Consider the following 11,428-nt stretch of genomic DNA (forward strand, 5'->3'; position numbering starts at 1 on the left):
AGTTATTGTTATTCTTAATTTTCTTAAAAATGCTTCCTATAAAAATGGAAATATTGCATAAATTTTATATTTAATATTGGAAAGCATATTATTATATTAAAAGTTCTCTATTCATAGGATCCACATGCCCAAAATTTATGTCAAATAAAGTTTATAGAAAATTAAGGATTTATTTCTTATTACTAACTTTACAATGGACAGTGAAATGTTAGTTCACTATGAAATGATATAAATTCACAATAAAATTGTGGTGAACCTGTGCTGGGGTAGTACCTTGGAAATGGTAAAACATACATAGGAGGATAGAACCTAATCAGATTCTAGAAGCAAGGCCATTTAACAACACTGTGGATAAGAAAATTACTACTTATTAATTGCACTATATGTAAAGTTTCAGTCACTAATTTCTTTTTTACTTTAGATGTCACTAACCTTTGGTCCAAGGAATAAATTGTCCTCTACTTCTAAATGATTTCCCAAGTTATATAAACTAGACTGCCTCTGATTTGATCATTTTATTTAATCCTGACATATAAATAATTTTGCTTATTCACAAAGCAATGTAATTAGACCTTTTAGAAATAAATTACCTTTTTTCTATGTTTAAATGTCAAGCAAATGATCATTTATGAAGGTCTTTATACAAATAAGATATTCAAAAGTATACACTCCAACGCTCCCATCTTTGTTTTGCTTCTATAGAGAATTTCTGGAAAGGCCACATAACTTCATCTCTTTTTTTTTTTTTTTTTTTTTTTTTTTTTTTTGTTTTTGGGCCACACCTGGCAGTGCTCAGGGGTTATTCCTGGCTGTATGCTCAGAAATAGCTCCTGGCAGGCACAGGGGACCATATGGGACACTGGGATTCAAACCAACTACCTTTGATCCTAGATCAGCTCCTTGCAAGGCAAACGCTGCTGTGCTGTTTCTCCGGTATAACTTCATCTCTTCAACTTTAGTAAAAGGACTCTGAGTTTGGTAATGGGGCTGGAGGGTGAGTTCACTCAATATTCACTTATGCTTTTCAGAATTTGATTATATGAACATATTGTTTAAAAATAAATTTTATTGGGGCCGGAGAAATAGCATGGAGGTAAGGCGTTTGCCTTTCATGCAGGAGGTCATCAGTTTGAATCCCGGCATCCCATATGGTTCCCCGTGCCTGCCAGGAACAATTTCTGAGCCTGGAGCCAGGAATAACCCCTGAGCACTGCCGGGTGTGACCCAAAAACCACCAAAAAAATAAATAAATAAATAAATAAATAAATAAATAAATAAATTTTATTTTGGAGCCGGAGCATGGCACAAAGCCGTAAAGCACCTGCCTTGCATGCTAGCCTAGGATGGACTGTGGTTTGATCCCTCAGCATCCCATATGGTCCCCCAAGCCAGCAGCGATTTCCAAGCATATACCCAGGAGTAACCCCTGAGCGTCACTGTGTGTGGCTGAAAAACAAAAACAAAAAAAGTTTTATTTTAAGTGAACTGCTTAGAGAAATATGAGAGAGAGAGGGAGAGAAATAGAGAGAGGGAGAGATAGATATACAAAAAAAGACCATGGGCTTCTCTAGAGGGGGAAAAGCTAATATTATACATTTTTGGCTGCAATACATGTCATTCAGCAGGATGAAGAATGAGCCAGAAGCCTTTAAATAATTTTCTTTATACATTTCCATTCTTACATTTAGTCAAATAGCATAGTGCTCTAGGACTTTCTCACTGGCTCTGTGAATCTTGCTATAGAATAGGAAATCTTTGGGAAGAGAATCAACCTTTAGTGTTCTTGCCCTGCTTCTTCTAAAAGTTCTGCCTGCATACAATGGACTTTGGCAACTTTTGAAGACCATTATTCTTAGCCCCCTACGATTAATACCTAACAAATTTTTATTTTATTATTTCCAGAAGCGTTTTCTGTCTTACTAAATGGTCTTTAGTATTCTTTCCTTACTATCATCATCAACAAAAAATATGTAATACATTTAGTGTATGTATATGCCAGACACTTTCCTAAGTGCTCTGTTAATCCTCATAGAAAGTACTTTACTTGGGGCCAGAGCAGTGGTGCAGCGTAGGATGTTTGCCGTGCACGTGGCTGTCCTGAGACTAACCGTGGTTCAATTCTCCATGTCCCATATGGTCCCCCAAGCCAGGAGCAATTTCTGAGTGCATAGCCAAGAGTGATCCCTGAGTGTCACTGGGTGTGGCCCAAACTCCCCCCCACACACACACAAAGAAACAGAAAGTACTTTGTTATTTCTACTTGACACTTGAGGAAACTGATACACAATGATCAAATTTCCTAAAATTCATCTAGATAGTAACTGACTCAGAGTATACACTCCCTAGAAACTTAAATTCTAAGCTTCTTCTGTAAGTTATGTTCTATAGTATTTCCCCTAAATCCTTTACACAGAAGCAACTAAGGCAAAACTGATACATTTTCTCTAGGTTTAATAATCACAGTTGCATAGAGCTAGGTTGATTTTTCTAATAAAAATGAAACTGGCATGAAATTATAAAAAATCTTCCATTTCGGGGCCGGGTAGGTGGCGCTGGAGGTAAGGTGTCTGCCTTGCAAGCGCTAGCCAAGGAAGGACCGCAGTTCGATCCCCTGGCGTCCCATATGGTCCACCCAAGCCAGGGGCGATTTCTGAGCACATAGCCAGGAGTAACCCCTGAGCGTCAAACGGGTGTGGCCCAAAAACCAAAAAAAAAAAAAAAAAAAAAAAATCTTCCATTTCTGGGTCTGGAGAGAGAGCACAACAGTAAGGTGTTTGCCTTGCACGTGGCCAACACAGGATAGACCCTGGTTCTATTCCCGGCATATGGTCCCCCGAGCCTGCCAGGACTGGTTTTTGAGCAGAGAGTTAGTAGTAATCCCTGTGCTCCCCCAGGTGTGACCAAACCAACCAAACAAACAATCTTCCTTTTCTGGAGCAGGAGCCATAACACAATGAGTAGAGCCCATGTTTGATCCCTGGCATCCCATATGGTCCCCCAACCTGTCAGGAGTAATTTCTGAGCTTAAAGCCAAGAGGAACCCCTGAGTGCTGCCAGGTGTGGCACCAAAACTAAAAACAACAACAACAGCAAAAAAAAACATATAAATAAACCTTCCTTTTTTTCTTCTGTAGCACCATTTATCTCATTGTATATCTAAGTAATCATAATTACTGTAGTTAGTAGTCATGCTTCATTTTCCTTCAAATTCAATACTACCTAATTAACAATAAGTTAAATTATATAAAATACAGAAAACAATAGATAGATTGTATTGAATAGAGGATGGAGATATTATTTTCTCAGGCAGAGTGACTGTGCAATCATTTGATTGAAAAGAACCATTTCTCCTGGGTTCCATTTTTGAGCAGTAAGTAGAACATATTGTTCTAAAACTGTGATTACACTCACTGTAAATCATTACTAAGATAAAAGCAAATAAATATGACTCATCACCTCTGCTTTTCTGATAATAATTTCAGCAACTCCATCTACTTTTTTATCACATAAAACTAATATTTAGAACTTTCCTTTCCATTCTGAGGTTTTTTGATCTATCCATATTTAGATTTAGTTTATTTTTTACTTTAGTTTGTGAAAAATAAATGAAAGACTAATTAATAAACTTGTTTTAGGAGCCAGAGTAATGGCGCAGCGGTAAGGCATCTGCCTTGCGCATGTCTAACCCAGGACGGACTGCGGTTTGATTCCACGGCATCCCATATGTACCCCCAAGACGGGAGCGACTTCTGAGTGCATAGACAGGAGTAAACCCTGAGGGTCACAGAGTGTGGCCCCAAAACAATAACAAACAACTACAAATAAACAAGTTTTAAATTAAATACATGGCCAGAACAGTAGCCCGTTGGGTAGAGTGTTTGCTTTGCATTGAGCTGATCGGGTTCAACACAATGAGTAGAGCTCATGTTCAATCTCTGGCATTCCCCAAGCCATGAATAATTTCTGAGCACAGAATCAGGACTAACCCCTGAACTGCACTGAAATTCACCCAAAAACCAAAACAAACAAACAAAAATGAGATACAGGGAGGCAATAAGCAGTCTTTTATTTTTCTTCATATCTGAAAGCAGAGAAGGTACAAAAGCAGGCAGAACATGTCTTTGGCATTGTGTGAGGTGGCTAAAGAAAAGTGGGGTCAGCTGAGAAGTGAGCTCTGAGGCAGGAGAAATGACCTCTGAGCTGCCAGGCAAGGTCACTCTGTGTGTGTGTGTGTGTGTGTGTGTGTGTGTGTGTGTGTGTGTGTGTGTGTGTGTGTGTGTGTGTGTGATAGTGGTGCCCAGTTTAGGCCAGGCCTGTTGACTCATGTTAGTTTTTTTCTGTTTTCTTGACATTTTTTGAACATTACAGTTTTTTACTTATTTTTATGCTTTTTGTTCTCAACTCCGAACCTGCCACCAAAAATTGATTAAATTCAGTAGCATGTAACTTACATGCTAAAATTTGACAGAAAACATAACTTTTATATTAGTTCTGATAGCAATAACTGCTCTGTAGTTTCATTTTGGCCATTTCTTTTTTATTTTGAAGTGGCTTTCTAGTATAGTTCCTTTATCTTAAAACATTATATGGTGCAGATAAGTAAAAAACAGGTTGTTTAATTTATTATAACAGGTAGTTGATTCTTTGACATATATGAATTATAGTTTTATAACTTAAATACTCTCTCTAAGGTCTAATAGAAGCTGAAAAAACTATTTATTGGAAAATGAAATTCCTCTTTTAAGTGACAACTGAAGTAAAATAATGAAGCATGTTAAAGTTGAATTTGTTTTTCAGCAACCAACACTGTCAGATATGACCATGTATGAAATGAATTTCTCTCTCCTTGTTGAAGATATGTTGGGAAATATTGACCAGCCAAAGTATAGACAGATCATTGTGGAGGTTTGTATTAAGAAATGAAAATTTGAACCTCAGGGTTAATTCAGTGGTGAGGGCATGTGCTTTGCATGACACTCACCTGGGTTCATTCTCTAGCATCTGATATAGTCCTATGAGCCCTGCTAGGAGTCATTCTTGAGTGGAGAGTCTGGACTGAACACAGACTAGTGTAGCCCAAGACCAAAAATTTAATGTAAATGTATGCAAATGTATTACCTTGTACTTCTTCAAAAATGGTGTGTGTATATATATAAGATCTATAAGGCACTAGTAGTGATGAACAAGAAAATAAAATCTAATCCCATTTGAAAAATGGGGAGAAGAGATCAACAGACATTTGCTTAAGAAATACAGATGGCCAAAAGTCACATGAAAAAATGCTCTACATTATTAATCATCCGGGAAACGCAAATCAAAATTACATTGAAATATTACCTCAGGAGCCAGAGTGATAGCACAGCAGCAAGGCGTTTGCCTTGCATGCTGCTGATCCAGGACTGACAGTACTTCTAATCCTGGCATCCCATATGGTCCCCCCTGCCTGCCAAGAGTGATTTCTGAGCACAGGGCCAGGAGTAACCCCTGAGCGCTGCCGGGTGTGGCCGAAAAACAAAACAAAACAAAACAAAAAATCCCTCCCTTGTTGTATGTTTCATTGTGGCTCCTATAAAATACTTCAGTAGTTCAGAAAATTTCATAAATAATAAATTCCTATACCCACTAGCATTATTTATATAGCAATGTTAATATTTTGAGAAACATATTTCCAAGCATTTCTCAGTGAATAAAGGAGTGTTTAAATCTTGTGTCATATCATCATTTTTCTAAAAACGTCTCTGCTTTTAACATATACTGGATTTGTTTTCTTGTTTTATTGTACACTCTAAAATACAAGATATACATTTAGAACTCCCCAAATGATATATTTACTATATGGATTTACTATGGAGCTCATCTTCCCTGTCTCTGGGAATGGCTCTTTCATATTTATGTTTCTTGAGGGCCAGTAGTAAATGCAAATGTGAGTGCAGAGTTGGATATGAAATCACCTAAAGATCCAACATATCTGGAATTTCAGGTTAAGAGATTCAGCCTTTTCTTAGATGTCCCATGATTTGGAAACAATTATCTCAGTTTCATTGAATGTAAGCAAGAGGCTGAGGTATAATTAGGAAACCATTAGAAGCATGAGTGCTGCCATATTTAGTTTCCAGTATTTGAGAAATGGAATACATAGAGATGCTTCTTGTTGGCCAAAATGAGCTCATTGCATTTGTAGCAAAGAACTCAAAGTAAAGCTTCAAATTTTCTCCCAAATACAGCTCTGCCACAAAATATTTTACATTGTCATTCCTGGATATTATTGAAAGTTTTTCCCTTTTTTGTTTCTTAGGTTCTGTTTTAGAAGTATTTTGATAAAGTGCAGTTAATAATCTTTCCATATTGGGAATTATGAAACATAATTATGGAACATGAATTATGGAATTTATGTTTCATGTGCAGGATAAAAGCTATCACTACCCATCAACAGAAAGTCTTCAGAAAACTTTATATACTAGACATGTTATAGACATGTCTTAAGGAGATCAGAGTTAAGTATTTTTTAAAAACATAGATGTCTCCTGAGCATCTACTGTATTGATTCTCAACTATGTGTTGTAACATAACTACTCATTTTGGGTTGCTGAGCTCCCAAAAGTTCAGTTAATAAAGTCGTTTAATCATTAGTCTAGATCCAGAATCTCCACTGAACTTACCAACCTTCTTTAACTTTGTTACCTACATTGTCTGCTCTACTGGACATGGAAGATTGATGCTCCAAAGTAAGAAAGAGCTCAGACACTTTGGATAAATAGGGCACTATGTATTGTGTACAGTTTTAATAAAATAATTTTTATAAACTATTAATTTTATTTAAGTAAATAAAAACCAGTTCTTTATAGTAATAGGGATACACACAGTGAAAAATAAACTGCATAGCATCCAAATAGATTAAATTACTAATTTATAAGATTTGGAATAATCAAATAAATAGTTATAAATAAATCATAAATAATTCTATACCTCTCTTTGTTTAGAATACATGGTAGAATATGATGAACACCAATATATAATTAAAGATTGAGAGCATATTTCTGGTTATATAGTTGACTTGCAAACATCTATTTCTTATAGCTACTGATGGTTGTATCCATTGTATTGGAGAGAAACCCTGAGCTAGAATTTCAAGACAAAGTGGATCTAGATAAACTGGTGAAAGAAGCATTTCATGAATTTCAAAAAGATGAGAGTCAAATAAATGAAGTTGAAAAAAAGGTAAGTAAAGAGGGTTTTTTTGGGGGGTAGAATTGTCTCAATTCTTCATTATAACTTCACTTCTTTGTCACTTAACTTAAAAACAAATTCAGAGTATAAAAGGAGTACCTGAGGTTCAGGGCATTGTAAGACTTATTTGAAGAACTAAATTTTTAGTCAGTTATTAGTCAATTAAGTTTTAAAGTTCTGAGTAAAAAGAAATTTTAGAAGAGATAAATTACCTTTATATACTTAGCAGTTAAAATGTGTTTGCCAGAGTAGAGCTATAGATTCTAGAGGACTATAAAATTAAATTCTAGGGAGGATGGGAATGAAGAACAGGCTGCATTGATACTCTATATTTCCTACAACATCCCTTTTTAGGCTTTAGTCAATATTTTATGCTCATCTATAAAAACATTCCCTAAGTAAATAAAAATTATCAGCAAAGAAAAGAATAATAAAAGTGCCTTTCTTTGTTTGATATGCTAAGAATGTGCCTCAGGAAAATTAAAGAATCTCAAGAAGCTTCTATTTCCAGGAGAAGATCTTTCTAAGTATTAAATTTCCCCTGTAGGCTGACACAGATTTTTACCTGTCAACTGAAAACAAATATGAAATGACTTGCTTATTATTTTTCTTCTTAGGATGACATGTCTTCCTTTTACAACACTCCACCACTGGGAAAAAGAGGAACATGCAGCTATTTGACAAAAGTTGTGATGAATTTGCTACTGGAAGGAGAAGTCAAACCAAATAATGATGACCCATGTATGGTTAGCTAGTGAGAATGGTGTAAAAGATTTGATTAGGAATTATTATTTTGAAGTGTTATGTTTGAAGTTAGGCTTACCCAGGACAACCAATAGTTTATTTACTGATAGATTATACCTGTGATATGGTTGCTGTGTCTGTAGTAAAGTTACTCTTACATCACACATCACATAGCTATCTAAGGGTGAAAAATGTTAAGTTTTAGTAAACTGGTAAGAAAAGTTTTCATGATTATTCCCAACTACCATAATAATATTTACTGAATATAAAAGTATTTTACCAGTTTACCACTGGTAAATTTACCAGATAAATTTACAAATTTGCCAGTTTACCAGAAAGTTTACCCACTGCATGCTTTATGATCAAATAGATATTAAAACAAACATTTCCTTGTTGGATTAAATATTCACTGCCATTAAAACAAATATGTCATGAATTTGGAGAGCTAATACAGGAGTTAAAGCTCTTGTCTTCAGAAAAATGGACTAATTCTGGTTCAATTTCCAGCACTTAATGTGAATTCCAAAGATCACCAAAAGTGAAAGCCTTGAATGTAGAACCAGAAGTAAATACTGCCAACTATGGTCTTCCTTTCCCCAAAATGAATGTATCAACTAGTAATTTATATGAGGTATGAAAATGTATTGAAATAATTGTGAATTTTTCCAAGTATTGACAAGCAAGATGATGTTAATATGCATGAAAAAGGGCAAAATTAATCAGTGGATACTTTGATTCTCAAAAACTCAGAACACTAACTAATCAAAGCAATTCTGTAACTTTGTAAACATGACTGTAAAATATAATATAATAAATCTTACATAACATTTTGATTTTGACAAATGTAAAAGATTATTCAGAAGTACTGTTTTCATAGTTTATATTTATAAAAGCTAAATTTAAAAATATTAATCTTTATTCCAAATCAGTTAATATATCTGATCATATTTGTTTTCAATTTTACATATCACATTTATTTTTAATATTTTATTTTAATTGGTGATAGAATAAAAGAGAATCAGTGGTACTTACCATTACATATATTTTGTCACTGGGTTTACTTAAGCAAACTTAAATAAAATAGACTAATTTTACATTTTATTAGCCTATTTACTTTTTTATTAATATCTTCATTTAAACACCTTGATTACAAATATGATTGTAGTTGGGTTTCGGTCATATAAAAAGCACCCCCCTTCATCAGTGCAACATTCCTATCAGCAATGTCCCAAATCTTCCTCCTCCCCACCCCACCCCCACCTGTACTCTAGATAGGCTTTCTACTTCCCTCATGATAGTTCTCAGTGTAGTTATTTCTATAACTAAACTCACACTCTTTGTGGTAAACTTCATGTCATGAATTGGACCTTCCAGCCCTCCTCTCTTTGTCTCTGAGAATTATTGCAAAAATGTCTTTTATTTTTCTTAAAACCCACAGATGAGTGAGACTATTCTGCGTCTCTCTCTCCCTGACTTATTTCATTCAGCATAATAGATTCCATGTACATCCATGTATAGAAAAATTTCATGATTTGTCTCCTGACAACTGCATAATTTCCATTGTGTATATGTACCACAGTTTCTTTAGCCAATCATCTGTTGAAGGGCATCTTGGTTGTTTCCAGACTCTGGCTATTGTAAATAGTGCTGCAATGAATATAAGTGTGAAGAAGGGATTTTTGTATTGTATGTTTGTGTTCCTAGGGTATATCCCTAGGAGTGGTATAGCTGGGTCATATGGGAGCTCAATTTCCAGTTTTTGGAGGAATCTCCATATAGCTTTCCAGAAAGGTTGGACTAGACGGCATACCAACCAGCAGTAAAAAAGAGTTCCTTTCTCTCCACATCCTCACCAGCACTGGTTGTTCTCATTCTTTGTGATGTGCGCCAATTTCTGTGACATGAGATGGTACCTCATAGTTGTTTTGATTTGCATCTCCCTAATAATTAGTGATGAGGAGCATTTTTTCATGTGTCTTTTGGCCATTTGTATTTCTTCTTTGACAAAGTGTCTGCTCATTTCTTCTCCCCATTTTTTGATGGGATTAGATGTTTTTTTCTTGTAAAGTTCCATCAGTGCCTTGTATATTTTGGATATTAGTCCCTTATCTGATGGATATTGGGTGAATAGTTTCTCCCACTCAGTGGGTGGCTTTTGTATCCTGGGCACTATTTTCATTGAGGTACAGAAGCTTCTCAGCTTAAGATATTCCCATTGTTTATCTCTGCTTCCACTTGTTTGGAGAGTGCTGTTTCCTTCTTAAAGATACCTTTAGTCTCAATGTCATGGAGTGTTTTACCTACATGTTGTTCTATATACCTTATGGTGTCAGGTCTGATATCAAGGTCTTTAATCCATTTGGATTTTACCTTCGTATATGGTGTTAGCTGCGGGTCTGAGTTCGCTTTTTTGCAAGTGGCTAACCAGTTGTGCCAATACCTCTTGTTGAAGATAGCCTATTTTCCTATATCATAATGAAGCCCATTGATTTGGAACCCTGAGAGTAACATTTTTCTGAGTAGTCTTATAGAATTTATTTCACTTGAGATGTCAGACTTGTTACACTAAAAATAGAGCACCTTTGTAATGGAGAAAGGACATCTGATTTAGTAACAAGTCAAATTGACAGCAAATAAATAAGTACTGTCTGAGCACATGGAAAAATCTAGAGTTAGTTATTTTTCTCATGAATTTGAATTATACTCAAATGAAAGTGACTGACAAAAAGGAGAATGAGAAAATCTGACTTGTTAGATACATTTAAGGATAGGTATATGCTCTAAAATGTAATTACGTGTAATATCAGTTTATGGGGAGGTAATGATGAAACTAGATGATTTGAGATGAAAATACTGAGTCATTTGGTGATGGAGAAAATTAACTACAACCAGATGCAGAAATTGAGACACAACTCAGAAGTAAGTAGGGTAAGTAGAAATTAAAGAAGGAAAGTCTTAAAACATTTAATTATTTAATATTTACTAAAATCTAGAGGAAAATAAAATTATTTTTAAGAATTAAAATTTTAGCAAAACAGAATTGACAACATCTGCGTTGTTGAAATAAAAAATCATTTGCAAGTGTATTTTTTAAAATTTAAACCATTGTGATTTATAAAGTCCTTCATAATTGGTTTTAGATATACAATGAATCAGGGCCAATTTCACCACCAGTGTCAACCTCCTCCATCAATGCTCCCAGACTGCATCCTATACCACCACCCTTTGCCCCTGACCTGTCAGTATAACAGGTCTATTTTTTTTTTAATTGTATTGTGGTGGAAGTGAATTACAATTCACTCACAGTAATATTTGAGGCACATAGTGACAAGAAGTGAGGGGCTTCCCACCACCAGTGTTGTCCTCCCTCCACCCCTGTTCCCAATAACAGGTCTATTTTAAGTTTAAATTGTTATAGTTTGGGTCTCTTGATTCTATTGTTGACTTTAGCTTGGAT

General features: G+C 35.2%; 1 protein-coding gene across 1 annotated transcript in view; it reads left to right on the top strand.

The window, feature by feature from the left end:
• PHKB (phosphorylase kinase regulatory subunit beta) overlaps positions 1 to 8,879 on the top strand; it is a 273,872-nt gene extending 264,993 nt beyond the window's left edge. Inside the window, exons 29-31 of the mRNA XM_049786246.1 lie at positions 4,798 to 4,905; positions 7,078 to 7,218; positions 7,845 to 8,879. Of these exons, the coding sequence (XP_049642203.1) occupies positions 4,798 to 4,905; positions 7,078 to 7,218; positions 7,845 to 7,982 (387 nt within the window). The 3' untranslated portion in view covers positions 7,983 to 8,879. The remainder of the gene's footprint in view (positions 1 to 4,797; positions 4,906 to 7,077; positions 7,219 to 7,844) is intronic.
• Positions 8,880 to 11,428: the final 2,549 nt, after the last annotated feature.

The sequence above is a fragment of the Suncus etruscus genome, chromosome 14 (genome assembly GCF_024139225.1).
Source record: "Suncus etruscus isolate mSunEtr1 chromosome 14, mSunEtr1.pri.cur, whole genome shotgun sequence".
Classification (NCBI taxonomy): Eukaryota; Metazoa; Chordata; class Mammalia; order Eulipotyphla; family Soricidae; genus Suncus; species Suncus etruscus.